This window comes from Cinclus cinclus, chromosome Z (assembly GCF_963662255.1).
Source record: "Cinclus cinclus chromosome Z, bCinCin1.1, whole genome shotgun sequence".
Taxonomy (NCBI): Eukaryota; Metazoa; Chordata; class Aves; order Passeriformes; family Cinclidae; genus Cinclus; species Cinclus cinclus.
This window is the reverse complement of record NC_085084.1, coordinates 46,600,875-46,623,339: the sequence shown is the minus strand read 5'-3', so window position 1 is coordinate 46,623,339 and position 22,465 is coordinate 46,600,875. Positions and strand designations below refer to the sequence as shown.

General features: G+C 39.6%; 1 protein-coding gene across 1 annotated transcript in view; it reads left to right on the top strand.

Annotated features, from left to right (window-relative positions):
• AOPEP (aminopeptidase O (putative)) overlaps positions 1-22,051 on the top strand; it is a 167,776-nt gene extending 145,725 nt beyond the window's left edge. Inside the window, exons 11-13 of the mRNA XM_062513137.1 lie at positions 1,442-1,558; positions 19,011-19,097; positions 21,725-22,051. Coding sequence (XP_062369121.1) covers positions 1,442-1,558; positions 19,011-19,097; positions 21,725-21,865 — 345 coding nt within the window. The 3' untranslated portion in view covers positions 21,866-22,051. The remainder of the gene's footprint in view (positions 1-1,441; positions 1,559-19,010; positions 19,098-21,724) is intronic.
• The last annotated feature ends 414 nt before the right edge of the window (positions 22,052-22,465 follow it).

The window sequence follows — 22,465 nt, the reverse complement described above, 5'->3', positions numbered from 1 at the left end:
CAAACTTTACTAATAAAAAAATGGAAGGAAATCAAAATGGAAAGAAACCAAAACATTATTATATTGGTGATGTCCTATCCTCTTTATTCTGATTTAGGTACTAATCAGTCTAAAAGAGAAGAAAATATCATGTTGCTAAATTAGTTGTTAATGTAGATATTTTACAGATTAAGATTTAGCAGAAGATCCTTGATATCTTCATGAACTTGCTGTCAAGAGATCAGGAACCCAGTCTTGTTTAGTCCATATAAACAGCTCTGGCTGCAGGGTGTGTTGCTGGGAGAGGCATTTCCTCTTATGGCTGATTTAATTTCATCCGTGCTTTGTGCACTGGTGTGGCAAAGTGGACATGGGCAGGCAGTGAGATAGGAACAGAGAATCACCAAATGTGGTGAAAACTGGAAGTACTGTCAAAGTAACGGGATGTCTTTTTTCATTAGCTTGTCTCAAGAACATTGGAAGTGAGCAAGGTTAATTTCTTTCTGTATGCAAAAGCCTTCTCTTGCCTTTTCCCTTCCTCCCCTGGTGCCCTGCAGTGATGAATGCTGGGGCAAGTTTTGGGGCATATAATAAACTTCTGACTGATCACCTTGGAGCCTGAATTTCCAATAGATGTTTCCTGGCAGCTGCTGCAATTTCTCTCTGAGCTCTTCTTGAATTATTTATTTGTTCATCCATAAGCCTATTAGCCTATTAAACAGCACTTAAGCACTGGCTACAACAGATTTTTTTTTTTTTTAGGTTACATTAGGTTCCAGTTCAAAATTAGAGGTTCTGAAGTCAAGCTACTGACTAGTGAATATGTATCCATGTCTAGATGCTATACCCTGTGTGCCACAAACACAACATTCATGCATATTTCCCTTGAAAGGATGGATGGTTTGTGACTCATTGACTAAAATATGCCTCAAAATGTGTTTTTACAACAATTGTTTGGTGGGTCACTTACTTGTGTTGTATTTCTTTGTTCACTGCAAACATATCATGCAAATGCTTGTATATCAGATAAAAATGCCTCTCTAAAAATTATGTATTTATATGTCTTGTTGATTTCTCAAATTATGCACTGTAAATTATTCTCTCTTTTAATTTCTTCCAAACCCAAACAAAATAGAATTGCTTATTTTGTACATTCCATAAATATCTTACTTATTAAGCCATTATTATTTTTCAATAAGATAAACATGTTTTAGATCTGACCTAACCACAGCAATGGAAACCATGGAAAATTAGACCTAATTGTGCCCCAGCACAGTCTTTCAGAATACAGACACATAAACCCTGAGGTTTTTCAGAAACCAGCTAGAGGTCCAAGTTGTATTTCAAGCATGTGCTGGAAGTGCACAGGTTGTCACAATCTTGTCCTCTTTGGTTTGTTTCCATTTACATTGTTTAGCGAGTAGAGACTGTCATTCACACATGGCATTTATTTTTCTTCTAGCTTCTCCCTGACCAGCTGGTCTTACTTCTGGAGTCCCTCTTGGAGGAGAAGACATTGTGTCCTAGGATACTGCAGTGCTTGGAGAGAACATACAGGCTCCGGGAGCAAGATGCTGAGGTAAGTCACATAAAAGCAAATCTCCCCTGAAGTATGCCACTGTGTTGTTGACTAGGAATGGCAGTGTTCCACAAGGAACCAGGCTCACTGCAGTTCTTTTTCCATGTCTGAATCTGAAATTGGATGATCTTAACTCCAGTATTGTTGCATCTTCATGTGTCATCATGACTCAGTATTTCTGTGTGTTTTGTGTAGATTCAGGTGTGTTTTGCATACTGTGGTAGTAAAGTACAGTACAACCCAGATGCCCAAACTGTTTTACATGTCCCTGAGGCAGCACATTTGTTCAAATGTTAATTTTTTCACTTCGTTTTTCTGTGTAGAGGAGCCTAGTTTGTGTTTGTTGTGATACTGTCTCCAAATGTAATCATTAGCCTGTTATAGCCTAAAATTATTCTTCCTATTGTCAACTCGTATTGCAACTCTTTGCATGCTCCAAAGTCTCACTCAGGATTTAGGGAAGTTAGCTTTCCCGAGAGAGTATGGTGTTTTTTGGTCTGCGGCCTTAATTTAATGTTTTTTTACAGTAGCTTCTAGTAAGTGCCAGTGACAAAAGCCCCCGAGGTAAACACTGCTTTATATGATATTGTAAAGGGTAGCATCCCTGCTCCAAAGTGCTTTATATTGTTGTGAGGCAAACCAGTTAATCTTTATTATCATGTGCAGAGAGGACTCTCAGAAGTCCCATGGTTCTCTCAAGCTGGGAGAGTTGTGATAATTAAGGCAGCAGAAATAGTGACTGAAAGTCCCCTGCAAGGAGTCTTTGCTTCAGGTATATAGTATTCAAGAGGGGAGGTAAGAAAGTGCAATCAGTGATGAAAATAAAGGATGTGTAGAGAGATGTGTGTGTGTATGTATATGAGCATATATATATATATATATGTGTGTGTGTGTGTGTGTGTGTGTGTGTGTGTGTGTAAAATAAGGGTTAATTAGGATGTAGCATACAACCAATCTACTGTGCAATGAAGGAATATGGTGAACTTAACATCTGACTCCTGTTTATTTAAAAAGTACCTTGCAGAAGGTTGCAGAAAGCCAGTGTGTCTAATCTACCCTGTTGTAGTTAGAACTTTGTGGCAATTATCAGAATGGAAGGAGAGAGCAAAATCTGTCTTGTCACATTTATGCTGAAGTTGCTGTGTAGACACTTGGAAAGACTTGGAAATCCAAACCTTGACGTAAAGATTGATAAAACAGATGTCTATCTTTTTCTCAGAAAAAAACAAAAAAAAAGAACAACCTTTCAATTGCTCCTGTGTACTGCACCTTTTTAAACTTTGTTGAAGCAGTTTTCCAAACGCCAGATTTGTTTTTAATTAGTACTTGAACCAACATTTCTATTTATAGGTATTTGAATATATTTTAATCACATCTGAATACCAGTGAAATGTCAGTGGTTCTATTATGGGAAGAGGAATTAACAGGGAGATAGATCAAAGCCATAGCTATGTTGTTGTTGCTATTTCATGCCTGTGAATTGTAAGCACCAGGCCACAAGCTTCAGTTTCTCAGGTTTTTCTTTTCTCTTCACTTTCATGCTTTCTTTTTTCTTGCAGTGTTACATAAAAGTACACGAACAATCTGTCAGAAACTTTTTGTGAAAAAACCCCACAAACCCACAAAATTAGAACCTCTGTGAATGTAATTTCTGTTTTATTGTACAAGGTGAAACCAAAGGTTAGCAGACAACTCACTTAGAAGTACTAAGATAACATTAATATTAGCATTTTACCAATCATCAGACCCCAGACACATACAGTCCTTTGAAAGGAACTAGCTCCCATGGCCTCACCTACTTGAGGAGCAGAATATTTGTGCCTCGTTCTCATGTATGTGCACAGGGGAATTTTATTGTTAGGATCCCAGGACAAAGAACTATGTTCTGAGCCTGTTCTTGTCTAGATTTAATTTCTGGAGACACAAATTACTTACAGTGATCCTGTTGTGTTATTGGAGTTCAAATGTTCTCAGTAGTAATATCAGAAATGGATTGTTAAAAATAAACCATAAAAAACTTGCAGGCCAATAAAAAGAAGAAAGTTGTCAATGTCAGAGGGTTTATTCTAGGATTTTTGGCAGCGAGGTTGTCAGCTGTGTTCCATCCAGCAGTAGAAAGTTAAGAAATGAACTTGTTTTCTTATTTTTGAAAAGTAGTGTTTAAATTAACGTCTTCCAGTAGGGATAAGCAATGATATGGCTTATAGTGTGAGAGGGTACACAAAGGAGTATGGGTTTTTTTGTATTTTCACTAAGTTTGGTCTTAAAATTTGTACATCATAATTTTGAATGTTATTACTGGGGGTCCTTATGTCCTGCACAAGTACAGCATAGAAAGTCCTTGTTCATATTTCTTAAAGCTTTTCTACCTGTATCACTGAAGCATCTTTCTTTTGACTTTAAAATTGACCATGCTTGTAGTAAAGCATTGCACACCTGGTTGCATCTGCACCTGCCCACAGCAAAGTGCAAGTCTGTCCCCAGCCAGTGAAGCTGCCAACAGCACTCTTTGCTATTCCTGACCATTTGTTACCATGTACATGTCCAGACTGAACAATCTATGGGCACATGCTGCTTCAGAAAGGAGTAGAGGGTTTGCAGCACGTTAGCTGCTTTGTTTCAATTCCTTTGTATCAGTCAAGAGAGAGGTCAGTCAGCCTTTGCCTGGAATGTAAAGGTTGATCTCTCTTGAAGAGATCTCCTCGGTTACTCAGTGTAGTTCCTGTCCTCTCAAATTAGATTTCAATGTAGATATGTAGGCTCAGTATCTATCTCCCTTCTAAGACAGACACTGATTTGAATGCTTCTTTTAACAAACAAAAAAAAAATCATAGGTTAAGTAACATATTTGTGATTTGTAATGCGTAACTTTCGAGCCACAAGAGCCAGAACTTCTGATGGCTTAATCACATCTCAGACTGGTCTGCCTCTAATCTTGGATACCAAGAGAGGCTTGTGGGGCATCTGCAAATTGCAGAATTTGTGACTCCTTTACACTTTTTGCAGTCAACTTCTGTAACAAATAATTATTTCATTTTCCATTTACTCCTCAAACTTTGTAACATCTGAGAAGACACAAAACTGCCAGTTGGTTTTCAAAATAAATTCAGTGATCTGAGCTATTTGAATTGAGCATATCTGAGAAATATTTGTTTTGAAAGCAATGGAGGTTTCAAAGTTTAAAGCCATTTTTCCATTCTTCTCTCTCTGTGCCTTGAGCCTGTCGTGGCACAGACAAGTGGTGTCAGACAAATGGGAGGCAATTCCATGGGAAGAATGATTGTGTCCTCAGTTTTCTCTTTCCTCTATCTTGTGCTGCTTCCCACTACATAACAAAATAACTCATGCACAGGCTACATCTCCATGACATACCACATCCTGCATCCAAGAGAAGCATTATAGAAGCTGGCTGCATTTTGAACATGACAAAGTCCAGCTGGAAGCTCAGCTGGCTGAGGAGAAATGGGATATGTTACAAAGCAGCAGCTACAAATGCCATCAGACAGCCTAGTAGGATAATAAAATCTAAAGTAGGTCTGGGTTTGTTCTTATTTTGTTTCTTTTTGAAGTGGCTGTTCTATGCAGCTGTTTCATTTATTGAATATCTAGCATCTGGCAGAATGTGGAGACTTGGTCTACATGGAAAGTTTTGGGTGGCTGGTATTTTTTAAAATCTGTCTGACCTTGATCACATCCTTTCTGATAGGGCAGTGCAATCTAATCTCATTTGAATAAGCTATTGAGAACTTTCATATAAATAAAGTGGAGAAAATAATTTACAAAAGACAGCACCATGAGATCTGAGCTAACACTCAATGGAATCTCTTAGCCAGAGAAACCCTGTCATTACTCCCATTATTTCTGTTCTTCATTTGGTCAAAGGCCTGTAACTTGTGGGCACACAAGATCACAGGATGACTGAGTAGCCTGCAGAATAGTGAAATGTGACAGGAAGAAGACAACAGCTATATGAGAAGAATAGTGGGTGTGACATTTCCCATCCTATATAAGACTTGATGATATTTCTGCAAGCATTTTTTATTTGTTGGTGAATTATCTAAGAAGTGATGATAAAAATTACAGAATGTGGATGAAGCAGAAATATTTATGGTGTATTCCCCCAGATTTTTCACTGTAGAGTTAGCTTTTCCTTCTTTCTTTCTTACTCTAGATACCACTTTTATCTTGCCTGCACAGCATATGGAAAGTTGCTTTGTTGGTTTTTCTTGTCTCAGCAAGTTGACTGAGTGTCTCTTCACTTACATAATGCTTTCCCTGTATTTGGGATCATAATGTGGTACATTCTGGGAAGAGAAACTAGAACTCTTTCTGCAGTAAATGTGAGTAAAATGAGTTAAGATCATAATATCATCAGTCACATGGGTGGCATAAAGCCATTCTCACACAAGTACTTCATTGTGCATGCGGTCTGCCTGTGAGACCAAGGCTGTCAAGTGGTGGCATCTTATTTCACTAACAGAAATGCAGTCACGCTAATACAAATCATTTAAGGTGCTTGGCATCCTAGAAGTGGTGAGAATTGTGTTGAGACAAAATAACTTCGATTCATTTATCTTTTCTAGCTTGTGAAAAGCTGGCAGATATGGAAGTACAAATGAATTCTTGTCATTTCCTATCTGATGGTGACTGTGTTTAGCGGAGCACATTCTCAGGTTGCATAATTCAGCTGTCCTGCTGATTGTGGATGGGCATTGTTTGAAGGCACAGCTATGGAACAGAGCCCTGTAGACAACACTGTAAATCTGGGTGGGAAAAGGGAACTGTTTGGGAGAGGTCAGTGCACATTTGCAGAAGGCACTTGGTGAGCTTTCTAGCACAGCCACTGGGTCAGTCCTCCCTTGGGGGTAGGGACTCAGTAGCACTCTCCAGCTTTTGAGTACAATTAGTAATGTGTTGCAAATACCTCCACAGGCTTGCCAGTCCTTCTTGACTGTACTGGGTAGTACAGGGAGGCACGTTTCAGATAGTGGCATTGCAAGCACAGAGGGAGAACCAAGGTTCTTTTCCTTAACTGATGCCATTGTTGGTATGAAACACCAAAATCAGTAGATAAAAAAAGGTGGCAGCTTCAGCTGATGACCACATTACAGGGCATTGCTTTCTAGTGAATTTGGTTTTTTTCTGCAAAAGTAAAAATAGTTTCTGTACTTATTTCATATTTGAATATACAGTTTATTATTCCATTTCAGTTTAAGTCAGCCAGAGATGCCTTGTTTTGGGTAAGATAGTATGTTTTGCAGGACTTACAAATCTGCTATGAAAATTTACCAGGAGCGCAAAATAAATTTCACCTGCCTCTTCCTTCCTGAATCTTTTAGTTGGAGCATTATTGTGCCACCAGACATAGCTATGGTTACACTGAATAATTTTTTATTTGCAATTGAATTGCAATAAGCACATCAGGAGGAACCTGATATAAGGAAAACAATAACAAGGAACCAAGCAAAGGTTCTATAGATGAGTCAGCCTGCATGGTATGTATGTTTCTGTAATAAATAATATTTGAGGTTTATACTCCCAATCACTACTGAGATAGTATCTTCATTAAATGGAAAAGAAAGAAGAAACGTGTGTTTTCACAAAGTGAAATCTCTTTACTGTTATCAGTCTGATGCTTTTCACACACATCCTCACAGAAATACTATTTTTTCCCTGCTCTACTTCTCCTACTTCCTTATGCAAACCCTAGCAAGGATATATCTGTCATAGAAAGCCTTTTCTGTTTTCACTAGAAAAAGGGCTAATTTCAGGCAGACTGTCCTCGTTGCTGATAAATGTGTTGACTGAAGTCACAGCCACTTGCAAAATGTCCTCTGTGATCTTGAAAAATTTTGAGTCTTCGCTCTGTTTCATGTTCTTGTTCATGTTGCATCTGAATGCAATTTGCAGGCTCTTTGGCACAGACGATATTGGTATTCATATTGGTTAAGATAGTTTTTCAGAAGAGTGCATTTGCAGGAGTTTGATCTTTTTCCCAGTGAGAGGGTAGCTTCTAGGAAGGTGGCACTTGGCTTCCCAAAGATGAGGTCCAAAATTCAGTGTGAAACTAAGAAAATTGGAACAAGATGAGGGAAAAATGCTTCCAGTGATAGTCATGAGAGTCGTCCCATGAGACTCACTCTGGCTTATGTGCCCATTGTGACTGAGTGGATGTGTTGAGATTAATTTCTAAGACTGGCTGGAGGATAATCTCAAGTTGCTATAATTTGGGTTTGCTTTGTTACTATATGCAAAGTACGGGGGCTTTTCCAGCCACCTGAGAAGAACAGAAAATCCCTCCATCAGCATTAGCTGAAGGCATGATCAGAGCACGAGATCTATGGAGCACTCGAAATAGCTTTACATCAGTCAGCACTCCTGGTCCCACACCCCTCCAGGAGCCAGCAGCAACACATTTGTTCCAAATGATCTCAGTGGCTGCTGGGTGGCATGAGCAGGAGTTTTTGTGCCCTGGCTGCTGCCATTACTGGTCCTGTTCACTTATCACCCCTGATTTTTTTCTAACCAGTTTTGGACTTAATTTCCTCTGTCTGGCAGCCCAGCAATTTAGTGAGACTTGGAAAGCAGGGGAGCTGATGGTAAGAGGGAACCAAATATGCAGTATGGGTTGGTTTGGCATTTTTTTACTCCTTATCCAAAGAATCTGTGAAGGAAGGGATTTGCGTTAATAAGGATTCTGTATCCTATTGTCCAGCAAGGAGAATGAAGTGGTGGAGTCCTCTGTGCTTCTGAACTCAGTCCTAAAGGTTTTCTGAATCTGATTGCTTTATATAAAATTTTACTCAGTATTTCTGTGTCATGCAATACAAATCCAGGGCTGTAATACAAACCACCTGCCTTTGTAATGAAATTTAAAAGGTTACTCTGTTTGCATGTCTATGGTAGCACTCACATAGGAGGATGGTAGTAGGAAGGGTTAGTTTTTAAAACACAAACAAAATCCCCTAGCTATCAGCAGTAGGAATGTTCTTCTGAGGTTTGCTTTTTTGTGGGGTTTTTTGGTTGACTTGTTTTGATTTTTAATTCTGAAAAACAATCTGAAAATATTTTTATTCAAAATAAACTTATTTCGAGACTTCATCCAAATAGGTCATCTAATACTTTTCATTCCTGTTCAAAGGCTGCAGATGCAGGGTATGCCTGAAAATGACCACAGGTTTGGGAAAAAATGTACTGTGCCCTGTGAGGTCTAAATGCTTCAAGAAGCAGGACAATTCAAAGGTGCAGATTCTGACGTCATTTCTTAACCAAACAGATACGATTCCACTACTGAGTCACTGACTTAAAAACATGTGGATAAAGTCTGCTGTCCTACTTTCAACTCTTGTGCCACTTGGAGTCACAGTGTCCTGAAGGTGAATTTTGTTGTGTTCCACGTGGTGTAAGCATTGTCCTAAGCAAGAACCATCACTGTATTCCAGCAGCAGGGAATAAAAGCAATGGAGCAGATGATTTTAAAAAAAGTCAAACACAGAATAAAATCTAAATGTTTTCATTGCAGGAGTGAGCATATCTCGTCTGAGTTTATAAAATTAATACATTTTTCACTTTAAAAATTTTGCTGGGCATTGAAGAAGGGAGAATGAGTAGGAGAGTGATGCAAAAGGTCTTTTTCTTTGGAGTCAGATATTGTATTTAATTATTTTGAAATTGAAATCTAGTTGAAAGATAGGTTTTAAGCAATGTGAAATTAGAAGGATGTGAGCATGGGCTGAGTAGACTGGCTGTGACCTAAGTTATGGAAAAAAACAGGCAGCCACATTGTTCATTGCTTGGAATATGAGTCTTATTTGCATATGGAGTCCCAGATTTTGTTTGTGACAGTAATCTTGCATGGAAGTAACAAATACTTTGACAGTCTCTCCATAGTCACTGTGGGAAACCAAAGATAAAAGGTATTTTTGCCTCTAGTTACAAGATGATTGAGATAGAAGCAGAGGGATGGAGAGAGGGGCATAGGCAAATGGGATATCTTACTGTTGCCTTGATACATGTCTTTCCTTTTGCTGAAGAGGAAGTATAATTTAATAATAATTGTTACCAGGCTGTTGGTGTTCTTGATCTCAGACTCTCCAGAGTTGAATTTCTGCATCAGATGTTTATGTGCTTTTTTTCCACTATAATGTTTGGGTTTATAAGCCCAGCATGCTTTTATATGCATATATAAATAATCTGTGTTGTAACACATATGAAGACATTATATGGGTAAATACAATTATAAGCAGACTCTATCTGGAGACAGCAAGAAAAGACAGTGGTAATGGGAAGTACTTTGAATTGCTGGCTGTGGGTGATATAAATTTCTGCTGATTCCAGAGATGCTATTAGAATAAGACAAGGGGTGGCAGCTTCAAACTGAAAGAGGGTAGGTTTAGATTAGGTATTAGGAAGAATTCCTTTGCTGTGAGGGTCTGTGAGATGCTGGCAAAGGTCACCCAGAGAAGCTGTGGATGCCCCATCCTTGGCTGTGTTCAAGGCCAGGCTGGATGGGTCTCTGAGCAACCTGGTCTAGTGAAAGGTCTCCCTGCCACTGGGGGAGAGTTGGAACTTGGTGATCTTTAAGGTCTCTTCCAGCCCAACCCATTCTATCATAATCTAGCCATTACTGTAGATAGGTGTTTCAGTAGGGTGTCAGATGCCTGTTTACAAGGGGGCAGACGAGGTGTTGGTGCATTTTGGTGAAAGTGTCTGTTTGGATGTGTACATATGCCAAAGCCAAGCTTACATTCCTGAAGGCATGAGGCTTGTCCCTGCAATACCTCTGATACTGGTTGTACCTAAGGCTGGGACCTGGTCTTCCTTCCCCTCCCTCTGAGGTGCAGGATCTCTGGGCCACCTAGCAGCCTCTCCATACTCACCCTCAGACTGTGTTTTCACACATGCAGCCATCCTCACCAGAGCACCCTTCTGGGGAAGGAAGGAGTGAGAAGGGAGAGCAGGCAAGGTGGCACAAGCATTGCTTCTATCACCTGCCAGAAGGCAGCCTTGCTCCTGAGAGCTGGAAGCACCACAGAAAAGTGAAGCTCACACACATCACTAGTGAAATTGCTAAAAGGCAGATGGTGACGTCTTTTCTGCCATCTTCACCTTGCTGCAAGCTGTGAATGGCACTGGTGCTCCAGCATGCTGAGCAGGCAATACTGAAAATGCAGGCAAAGGGGAAGTATTTGGCTCCAGTGTAAGTAGGGTATCTATGTTTTAAATTAAGGCTTAATTTTTAAAACCTTTATTTTGGAAATTAAGTGAGTTCACATGCTGTGTTAAATATGTTCTTACCTTACATGCACTATGATGTAGGAGCTGTTCCCAAAGCATGGGGACAGTGGCAGCACAAAAGTATATGTCGTGAGAAAAGCCATCAGGCACCATGGCATCCCAGAGAGTACTGTTGAGCCTGTCATACTGCTTTGGTGCTGGTGGTCTTTTTCTCATCTAACTGTTCTCTGGGTCATTTCCCTATCATCACTTTGTTTGTCTGCTGTAAAGCTAGAGACCATCCTGTTTTGTATCCATCTCCTGTTAGACAGGGTAAGGAGGGGCAGGCTGAAGAGCATTGAGACTACAGAATTAGGCATCCCAACCAAGCCTCTTATTCACAGTGACAGCTTTGACATCAGAAGAGAGACACAGCCAGTGCCACCTTTGAAAAAGGATTAGACATGGCTTCTTAGTCTCTTGCCTTTTCTGACTCCTTTTGGAAATTTTTTTTCTATCAACACAGCTGTCATTGATCACAGATGGGGCCCACATAGGGAGAGCAGTATCTGGTTTGTAATTGGGAGCTCTCTGCTGTAAGGCTGAAGTGGGGGGAAAAACAGCATTTGTCTTCTCCAGACAAGTCCTCAGCATTTGCTGCTTTGCCAAGAGTGAATCCTGTCCTGAAGTGCTATCCTTTGGTTGCTGTGTGTCTCTGATCACAGAGAGCAGCAAGGTTGTCTGCCTGGGCTTTCTGAAGCAGCATGGTTTGTGATTCCTGGATTCAGGTTTGGTCACCTAGAAAAGAACCTCTGTGCTGGCTGTGGGAAAGATACATGTTTTATTTGCAGGTAGAAGGTGGAGTCATGTTTACAGCCTGTGGAAGCTGATGAGGTTGCTCTTGAGCAAGGCTATGGTACTATATAAACTTTTAAACATTGTATTAAAAACATAATAGAACTGTGTGAACGCTGAAACAGGAGCATGTTGTTGGAGGGGAGGAGAAAGGACCGGAAGGAAATACATGGCCCTAAATCACATTTATAAATGTGAGAAGGTTCAGCCAGGCACCTGTTGCTGCTTGAGGCTTGCACAGCTGTGGAAGCATGCTGCCTGGCCCATGGACACACGAGCACAGGTACAGCTTTAAGTGCTGCCAGCTGTCCCACAGTCTGCCATTGACCAAGCAACAGAATTTGCCTTTCAAATCGTGGTTGTGCCACACCTTTCTCTTCTGCTGCTAAATGTAGGCGTTTGCTGCATGAGCTCTACCCACAGCACTTCATCAGTGCTGTTGAGTGAAGGAAGGAGAGATGGGGTTTGCATGTCCTTCTCCCCTGTTGTCAGCCTTCACAGTGTGCAATTGCTTGATCTCTGGTGAAATATAAATCAGAAGGAGTAAAATTAATTAAGGAAGTAGAATATTGCTACAAAATTACCAAAGTCTAATGCCTGATATTCTGCTAAAATTAGCTTTTAAGTGACCTTTAAATGACCATTTCATGCTCCAGGTTTTAAAATATTTTAGACCTCTACATAGTCCTCCTCAAAATTGCAATTAGCTCCTGACAAAGTTTTGATCTACCAGTCCATTACTGGTTTGGTTTTTTCTTGTTTGTTTGTTTGTTTGTTTTTCCTTTTTATTTTCTGGGGTGTCAGTGGGCTGAGATACTCATGCTGTGCTGCACAACTGGAAAGGAGGTTGTCCAAGGTGGCCTGTACAATCTGCCTGCACAACCTGGGGCTGTTTATACAATCAGTGATGTGAAATGCAGAGTATCTTGGAGCTCCATGAGCTCCATCTGCCTCAAGTCCAGCTACTGAACAGCAAGGAGGTCATTCCAGTACACAAAGTAAGATACATATTAAGTAAGGCTACCAAAGACTATTTTTTAAGTTTGAAATTTTATTATTGTTTTGGCCATAGCTCTGGAAAATTAAGGGTTTTATACCAAAACAGAGCATTGCATTGGGAGAAACAGCATTAACTGAACTTTAATGCCATGAGGGTCCCAGCAGGAAACATTGTCTTAAAGATTGGTGCTGATGTGGTGCTGTATCCATTGGTTTCTTTGGGCTCTGCAGTGCTGTCACAGGAAGTGCTACCAGACATGAGAGAAAATGTAAGCTGTGAAGTCCAGTTTTTGGTCTAAAATAAACCTAATTTAAGCTGATAGATGACTCTTTTACTCAGTCTCCTGACAAACCCTTGACAAACACAATAATCACAATTACAGAAATCCTTGTAAAAATGATGAGTCCATTCTGTTTGCATCCAGTAGGTTTTTGGCTATTGAGTACACTCTTTCAGATTGCCAAACCAATAGTCTGTCAAGACAGTTTTAGTACAAAAAGCTGTTTCATTGCTCCTGGTGAGCTGCTTCAGCATCCCTCACTTGGGCAAGTTTCAATGAAGTCAAATTCACCTTCTAAAGTATGTGTTTACTGTGGCATAAAAGATAGGAGTGCCCACTTGAAATTCAGACTGTACAGAAAAGTCACTGGTGTATTAAAGAGTAACTATTTCAGCTAGGAGGGGGAAGACATCATTAATTGCACTGTAAAATTAGCAGTTCTTAATCTGTAATTCTTCCATGCTAAACAACTGTAAAATCTGTTTTTTAGTTCAAATCTTGTCCAGTGACATTTGTTCCTTAATTAGGAAGGCAAATGATGTAATATTTGAATCCAATTTATCTGTAGATAGGAAGACACTGGCAACAGATGATTTCAGATGGAACAGAGCAGCATCACGGTGCTCTGGAATGCTTCCTTATTGTTAATTAAAATTAATCTGTTGTAGCATAGCTTGGTTATTTGAAAAAAAACCTCCAATTTTTCCTCTGTGAATTAGACTGGAGTCTGATCTCTGAGACTCTTTAATTAACATTTAAGAGTCAAGTTGTTCAAATAATTTTTTCAATAGAGTCTGAATCTGTATTTTGTAAACATCACAGATGCCCCATACCTTTAATAAAGGTTCCATTGCGTTGAACAATAGCTCTTACTCTACTTGAAATGATCCCATTTTCTAAGATCTTTAAGTATGTTGCTTTTGTTCAGTGACTTAGATTTGTTGTCTTATGGCGCCTTTTAAATTGGATCCAGCTATTAGCAAAATTTAGTCATTTTCCCTGAAGCTAAACTTGCATTCTGTAGACCAAAAGCTTAGTAAAGTCTATTTTTTTTCTCCCTTTATTAAAGGCATGGTTTAAATTACTTGTTTTCTAAATCTTATGCGTAGACCTCAGAAGTAAAATATTTCTTTTTTGCTGGTATGCAGCTCTGAGAATTGAACTCAGTTGTCCTTAAGGGTTCCTTTCAGCTCAGCTGTTATTCTGTTAGTATTCTGTGATTCCTGTGAGGAAAGGCCAAAGAATTGGATTTGTTCAACATGGTGAAGAGAGGGAGTGACCTAATTGCAGCCATCCTGTACTTGAAGGGAGCCAATAAGAAAGACGGGGGACTATTTGCAGGAGCATATAGTGACAGGACAAGGGGGAATGGTTTGAAACTGAGAGTAGCCTTAGCTTAGATATTAGGAAAAAATTCTTTACTCTGAAAGTGGACAGGCACTGGATCAGGTTGCCCACAAAAACTGTGGATGCTCCATTCCTGGAAGTTGCCCCATCCATGACCAAGGTTGCATGGGGCTTTGAGCAATCTGATCTAGTGGAAGGTATCTCTGCCATGGCAGGAGGGTTGAAACTACATTATATTTAATGTCCCTTTCAACACATTCCATTCTGGGATTCTGTGATTGTGTGCAGCAGGGGAGAATAACATGGGCAGAAGAATTTTATCACCTGGGTCAGAAACTATTGGTATCTCTTTAATTTAAGACATGCTTAAAGTATCTTAAAAAAAGATTTTTTTTTCCTCAGGTACGTATGTCACTGGGAGCTTTCCTTTTGAAAGTCAAGCCTTACATGGCTTTAGTCTGTCAGCTTCAAGCACCATTTCCCAAAAGGTCTTGACCCAGGTTGCTAAAACAAAGGGTCTACCTTAGAGCTGGATTATTAGAATATTTTATATAAATTTTCCCCCCCTCAAATAATCTCATACAGCCAGTTGCATTGTCTGAAAACAGACCAAGCAAAATTTTGGTCTTGGTATCTTCCATTGAGCTGTCAGAATGCAGGTAATTTTTTAGTTACAAATGATATTGTGCAATACTGTGTATTTTTCTTAAAAATAAAATTAAAAGACACTATGAGACTCCTGGAATTAGTTGTATAAAATGCTGCTCCTATATTTGGGACTTTGATGTCTGACAGTAGCATCCCTTCACAATGTTCCGTGTAGGTATGTGCCAATACTTAGATCTCAATGTTGTTGATACTTGCGAAAATTAAATTTTGTACCTGAGACATTGAGTCTCTCTGTCTTCATGTTACTGGACTGTGCCTCAGAAGTGCACTACTAATACAAGTATTGTGTTGCAAAACGCATAGCAACAAACTTACTTTAGCTTAAAAACCTGGCAGCCGAGAGGTCCCCACCATCTCTAAAAGCAGGGTGGGAGGAAAAAGTAGTTTTCAAGCAATGAAAATCCATCCACAAGGAAAAGGAGGTGTCAGCACACCTCCATCATTCCTCTGCCCCACTTTTCTCCATCCTTGGGAGTGCCAGCCATCAGTCCTGGACTTAGGAGAGCAGCTCTCACCCTGGTATTGCAGGCTGAGAAGATAAATTTCAATTACAACTTCATCAGGTGTAGTTCCTTGCAGCTGCCAAACCAGTAAGACTGTAGGTGGGTGGGTGAGCAGTTAAAGGTGTTGCTTCAAATCCAGCAAAGTCCTATGTGCTTTCTGCCAGCAATAACAGGTTGGATTGCTGAAAATTACTTTTCAGGTTTGTTTTATATTGTTTATGATGTAAACAGCCAAAATGACATACGCTGTGAATCTCTGAACTACATGTAGAAGAGCACAGAGAAACATGCAGAGAGAAAACTATGAAAGGACTAATGAATTTTTGTTTTTGTCACTGAGTATTTTCTCCTGGGAGGAAAAGAAAACCCAAGAAGAGCATACATGGGATGCGGTGTGGTTAGTCCAGTCCTACCACAAGCTACTTGGTTTTCAAAGTTTCCTTTTGAGACTGTTTTGTTGAAAGCATCCGTTCACATGACTCATTCATTAGGCTGTGAAGCTGTGGGGCCCATTTTCATCTTGCCATTCTAAGCATTGGATGAGACACTGGGAACTGATTTTTTTTATTTTATTTTTTTTTTACCCTACACTTATATGACTAAAAGTCATATGTTTGTGAAATCAGCCTTAGGGCTATTGAGTATCATAGTAAAATGACTTTGTTATAGTGCATGTGTCTGAGAAACTGTTTTAGCTGTAGTTGGAGCAGCATGGCTGTCTGCACACCGTATGATGCAGGGGCAGGAATGTAGCCAGTACATTTCAGTCCACACTGTGCAAAGCTCTCCCTGCCCCTTTTGTACTCAGAGCCAGCCTTGGCTTTTGTGCTCTGCTTTCTGGGGTCTCATACAAGTCACAGGGAGCCAGCAGGGCTGACTGAGTTGATGGTTTCACAGGCCCTTCAGCAGCCATTGGTTCTGCTGCAGTTTGCTGTGCCATGGGAACACTTGGGGCAGACAGGAGGCAAATGTGTAATCTGAGGATAAGAGGCATGCTGCTTCTGCCCCAGCTGGCAAAGTGCCAGAGTTGCAGGTCTGGGAATGTGCTGGGATTTGTACTCACCCTGGGAAAGAAAGAGTAAAAGGCAAAAGAGAAAAGTGTGTGCTGTCTCAGATCTCACTCAACAAATAAATATTTTTCTTTTTAAGTGTTTGAATAGATGTAGATTGCCAAGGACAGAAACCATATGGAGGAAGGAACAGCTAAGGGAACAGGCATAGCTTAGTTTTGTGATTTCCAAAGCCATTAGAATTCAGATGATCAGGCCATGGTGCAGTGTCAGTCATACATACATGACATTAATACATGAGGAAGTAAGACCACATTAATGCCTTCACAGAGACAACTTGTGTTCTCCATGCAGCTACAGTGGTTGTACCAGGAAGGGTGTTTTGGGGGCAAACTGGCTTCTGTGCTCTTTAAGCCAGGTCCCTATTGTTACCAAAAGTACTCAGAACTGTAGGCCCTTAAGTCTTGTTACTCCTCCTTTAGATCAATAAATACTTTAATAACTGCAGGAGAAATAACAACTCCACCAGGAGGTATGAAGAGAGCCCCATCCCAGAATACTTTATAATCTGCTGTTGAAATATTCTTGCTGAAGGCACAGTTTGAGGTCGTGAGCAGCCACAGAAGCTGCACTTGATTGCTTACCTCCTGGATAAGTGCTATAACTACTGGATCATGAGATGTAGAAGAGCAGTGATCACAGGAGGAGACCACAGACCCTTTCTCCTCATCATGTTTCATCTCACTGCTATCAGAGTTTTGGATTGTTGCTTGTTTGGATTGCTATTGGATTGTAGTTTGTTTGTTATGTAAGGAAGAATGTGCAGAGTAAAGCGTATCTGCAGTTTTTTAAATGCGTTTTTATTGTTTGGTTAACTCATCTTACAGATAGGAGAGGTGTATGGTTAAGTTTTGAATCAGGGTAGTTTCACCCAGGCAAAGAGATGCTTGGTGCTATGAGAAACCCTGTAGCAAAGCTGTATTGCCTGGGAAGACTTAGTGGAGAAACATAAAAGTGTCTCCTGGGAGAAGCAGCAGCTGGGTAGGGTTTTGAAGGTCTGCATTATATGGGCATCTACAGCAAAGTGAGTTGAATCTTGGAAAGCTGTTTCTTTGGTAAATTTAGCTCTGGTTCCACTAGCAGGGATCCTAACAGCTGCTATTTAATCAGTAAAAAGCTATAAGAGACAGCAATTATTCCCTATCATGCACAGCACTGCAGCTATTCAGTGTCTTACATGCAGCAAGTACAAAATCCATCCAGCCCCAAAACCTCCCAGCTTTTTGTTTTCATAAGGTGTGTTCAAACTATTTTCTATAAGGGGTCAGCTGAAAAGAGGGATCACGTACGCAGGACCTGTGAGCATTTATTACTTGTTGTTATGATGATAGGATTAGCATCTAATCTAATGCAATTCTGTGAGATTGTTTTGAGCTATAAAGTTGGAAGGGGCTAGGATGAAAAGGAAATTATCTTCAAAACCTTATTTCCAAAAGCAACAATACCTTTTTCCCAGTCTTCCCTTTCTGTCTTCAGTTCTCAATGTTACCACTACATTTGTCATTCAGAAAAAGGGTCATGTTCAGCTACTTGATATAAGCATAATTTGGACTCAGTTTTGAAAACTATTAAAACTGCTAGCATTTCACTCTTACTGTGAAAGGTGATTTTCATTAGGTGCCCTGTCTTTTGAAAGATCGGAAGACAAAAGGCTGAAACTGAAGCATTGGGAGTTAATCCACTTAACTGTTTTCCTTTACTATCAGTGCTGAATGGAATATAAAATACAATCAGGCAAACCTTGCTGGAGAGTAAGATGGCACTTTTGCCACAAGAGTGGTGAAGAGAAAAGTCAAAAATGTAAAGACAACACACATGTAATTCATGTTGATACTAATTCAGTAACAACACTTTTTCTGTTGTAATTTGCTTGAAAACTTTGTTGCAGTGTGTCAGTAACTGGATTTTATCAATGTGTATTGCTAGAAGAGCATGACAGCTTTTTAAATACAGATGAATTTTAAATCCTTAAGAATGTGCTTAAAATCTGTTAGTAGCTGAACTGATTAATTTAAGTGAAAGTTCTCTATTTTGTGGGTTGATATCTAACTTTTATCCTTTTGGAATGGATTTAATGGTACAGAGTTACATTTAAGCCTTTTTATCACTTGTATGATACACTTACATAGGGGACATTATCAGTTATATTTTGTGGCTTCTCCAGACCTTTGCAGTGGTAAGTTCTGTTTCCCACCACCCGCACATCCCCTTTTTGACAATATGAAAGAAATAGCCTGCAGCCTAACTTAAAAGAAAGAAAGTCAAGACTGTAAACAGTGGCAGTGAAGATGCTGCAGATGTGTGCCTGGATCTGGGTTAATTTCATGCCCAAAGCTCTGGCTTCTCTGTCCACCTGACTGACTTGCCAGGCTGCAACCTGCCAAAAACCACAAACCCAACAAAGACGAAAAAGCCAAATTGGTACAGTTACATTATCAACATTCCGATAAAATGCAGGGGTTTGTTTGTTTGTTCATTTGGTTTTTACTTAGTTTTATTTTTCTTCCCAAAGGTTCGTCATCGGTGGTGTGAACTCATCATTAAACACAAATATGAGCCTGGGTATGGAGACATTGAGAGATTCCTCAGAGAGGATCAGGTAAGTTACATTTAACTAGCATATTGAAAACAGCCAATTTTTTAACACCCTTTTGCTGCAATTAAAAATTATATTTTTGTATCCTTTCTTGCTGCAGTTTGTCAAAAACATGGCTGTGTATTCATTTTTTTCTTCTGTGGTCCCCTAAATATTGTAGTTTAAGGAAGCCACCTAGGGCAGGGGTATTCAGCCCCACCTAAACATGCTAATCTCCTGTCAGGAGGTGAAATGAGATAGAATTCCTCCTTGCATTTTATGAAAGCTAGAGGTAGGAGTGATGCTAGGAAGATACTTCTCAGCAGGTTCCTTTTGCAGGTTGAGGAAAGCAGGTGTGGCTGTGAATGTCAGTGCAGGTATGAGGTAGGTGCAAAGCAGTCAGTGCTGTGGTAATCTCAGTTTTGAAGATGACAGCCAGAAGTAGTATAGCACAATAGTGCACCTCCAGGGAATGCTAGCCTCCCCATGGGTAGGGATTTGCTAAGAGGTGATTGTGAAGGCCTTGAAAGGCTGGACATCTATGATTCCCTTACTATGGCCTTTTATTTAGGCTATTGTGAACTTAGAATTCTAGTTGTACCTCTGCATTGTACTTCTCTGTTTCACTTCTGTTTATCTTTTTTCACTATGAACTATATGAAATTGAGACATTCACTGCCTAGGATGAATTTTAAATACTTAAATGTGTGTTTAAAAATAGAAAATGAAGATACATCAAAATCTAGGCAAGATATTAATGTCTTTACCTTTTATGCTTAGAATGAACAAAGCTATTTAGAGCCAGTGAGGATTTTGTGCTTTCAGGCAACACAGCACAATTGAATTACTGAAGTTTGTTATGTGTTCTTCTATCTTGGAAGTATACCTCCTATTTATATCTCGGCCAATAAACAGGCCCCAGAGCTCTTGGCAAGCTCTGTAATGAAACAAACAAACAAAAAACATAAAAGAACATTATTTCATAAAGAGTTACATATATTGTGCATATTTGTATTCTGTGAAAGGATGGAGATAACCACCAGCAGAAGCTGGGGGCTCAGGATTTGGAAAATCCTTGAGTTGATAAAGCCATATAGAATTGCATTATGTTTGGAGAAGCTATTATGCCAAATAAAGACATTTTCTGCAGTGTAGGGAAATAATTTTTGCAGCTTTTTAATGTAATCTTCATTTCATACACTTAAGCAGTGCATACAGTTAATGGCATAACCAGCTTCTTGTGTGATTACTACTTAAATCAGAGCAGTTGCATGTCCATACTGATCATGTAACATGGCTCTTTTAAAAGTCTGGGAAAAAATGTAAATGGGCTATTTAAATCCTTTGAAGTTCTACAAAGCACCAGTGGTTTTTTTGCATGTTAATGTTTAGACCTAGGGGAGAATTATTAATGCTGAATAGAGAAGGTAGTTCAAATAGTAAGAAAACTTCACCATTTAAAAAATTCTCAGTGAGAGCAGTTGGAGCCCAGATCCAAGGCCATTTGTGTGGCTGCCAGACCTTGGTGCAGCTGAAAACCTTGGAAATCTGAGGCTTTGGTTCTCTTGGTGTCAGAACATGCTTAGGGAATTGACAAGGGGTCTTCCACATTTCTGCCACTCTGAGACTTTCTCCTTTTACTTCAGTCATTGATAAACTTCTCTTCTGGCTGAAGGTATCTTTAAGGCTTACCAACCAATGCTAGAAATTGTGAGGAATAGCATTAATAATTTTATATTCTCAATGCTATCCAAATTTTTCCACTCCTGGAAGTGTCCAAACAATAACTGTGGAAGTCAGCATGGTATACTGCTAATATTTGGTAACATATGTAATCCTATTTGGTAAGTGCAGTTTAACATTTACTGAAATCTTGTAATTAGCTGGAAAAAAAATTGTCAGGAAAAAAAGACAATCTTCAATATGTTTCCTGTTAAGTTGGCCAGAGTTTTGTTGGCAGTGGTCGAAGGGGCCCAGATCTCCCTACAGGAGCCCCACTACCGTTTTTATAACTGCTCTGTCCAGAATAAATTGTTAAGAAAAGCCTGCCTTCATACCCAACAAGAATTTATGCATGTTAGGCTGTATTTCTGATATAAAGGGAGTCAAACACAGACGTGACCACGTTCAGTTGATGTCTAGTTACAGAACTGCCAAATGGGAATTGTAGGGTGGAGTACTTCAGTCCTTGTTTCATGGACATGTGAGTGAACATGGCAATTGGAAAGAAAATGTGTATCCTGTTGGAGGAAGGAGAAGGTTTTTTTTCTTTTTTTAAGGGACATTTGGAAAAAATTCAGGTAGTGGGTAAAAGAAATCAGTATTCAACTTGAAAAGTGTCAGGGAAAGTGGAGCGAGGAATTATTTTCTTGCCATGCCATAAAATTAATAAAATTCATAGAATTCTTACAATAATCTGTTTTAACATAGTAAACACAGCATATAGACAGCCATCTTTAGGCTCAAGAGACTCAGAGAAAATTAGTTCTTCTGAGGGGACAGAAACAGGCATTAGAGAGCAAATGGTATTTTTTGTATTTTGGATTGTATATTTTATTTTGGGTTTAGTTTAAATGAATACTTGGAGGTCAGTGGCAAAAAAACAGCTATTATTGGTGGTAGGATGCTTGTATGTTATGTTCTTCTTTCAGGCTATGGGTGTGTATCTCTATGGTGAATTAATGGTGAACGAAGATGCAAAACAACAAGAACTTGCACGGAAATGCTTTGCTGCAGCACAAGAACATATGGATGCATCCTCAGCCAAAGTGGTGGCAGAGATGTTGTTCTGAAAAGGTGATTTTTCCTTTTAAACCTAACACCCTGATTTTACTTCATATAGAAAGAATATGCAGAGCTCATTGAACGTGGTAAATTCTGGCATACCAATACAGGCTGTGGCTACTTAGGCTGAGAAATAACTCTTGTTGCATATCTTGTTGGCTTGTTTTTTTTTTCTTTTCCTTAAGCCCAGCTGCGGGAGCAGTGAGTAACATACATGTAGGCATAGCTGGAGATCGTGGAGAATGGCTTTGTTGTAATGGACTGTACAAGAGGCAACTGTAAGTTCAAATGGCCAAAAAAGGCCAGGCTCTGCCTACAGTTGTTTCCCATTCTGTATTCTTAATTCTGCTTACAAAAATTTCAATTGTGCAAGGAGCATTTCTGTTTAATAGAGCTGCATGTTTACTTGACCGGCAGCACAGTCTTGAAAAGAGCCTGATCCCACAGTGGAAATACAAAACTGTGGATTTGGAAGCAAATATTAATTATGTGACAACAAGCTGGTAATTCAAATGTTTTTTTGTTAAGGGTACTGAGGTTTTGAAGATTGAGGTAAGAAAAGCAGCCTTAACATGAAGAAGTTGGCTTGTTTATAAAATTAAAGGAGA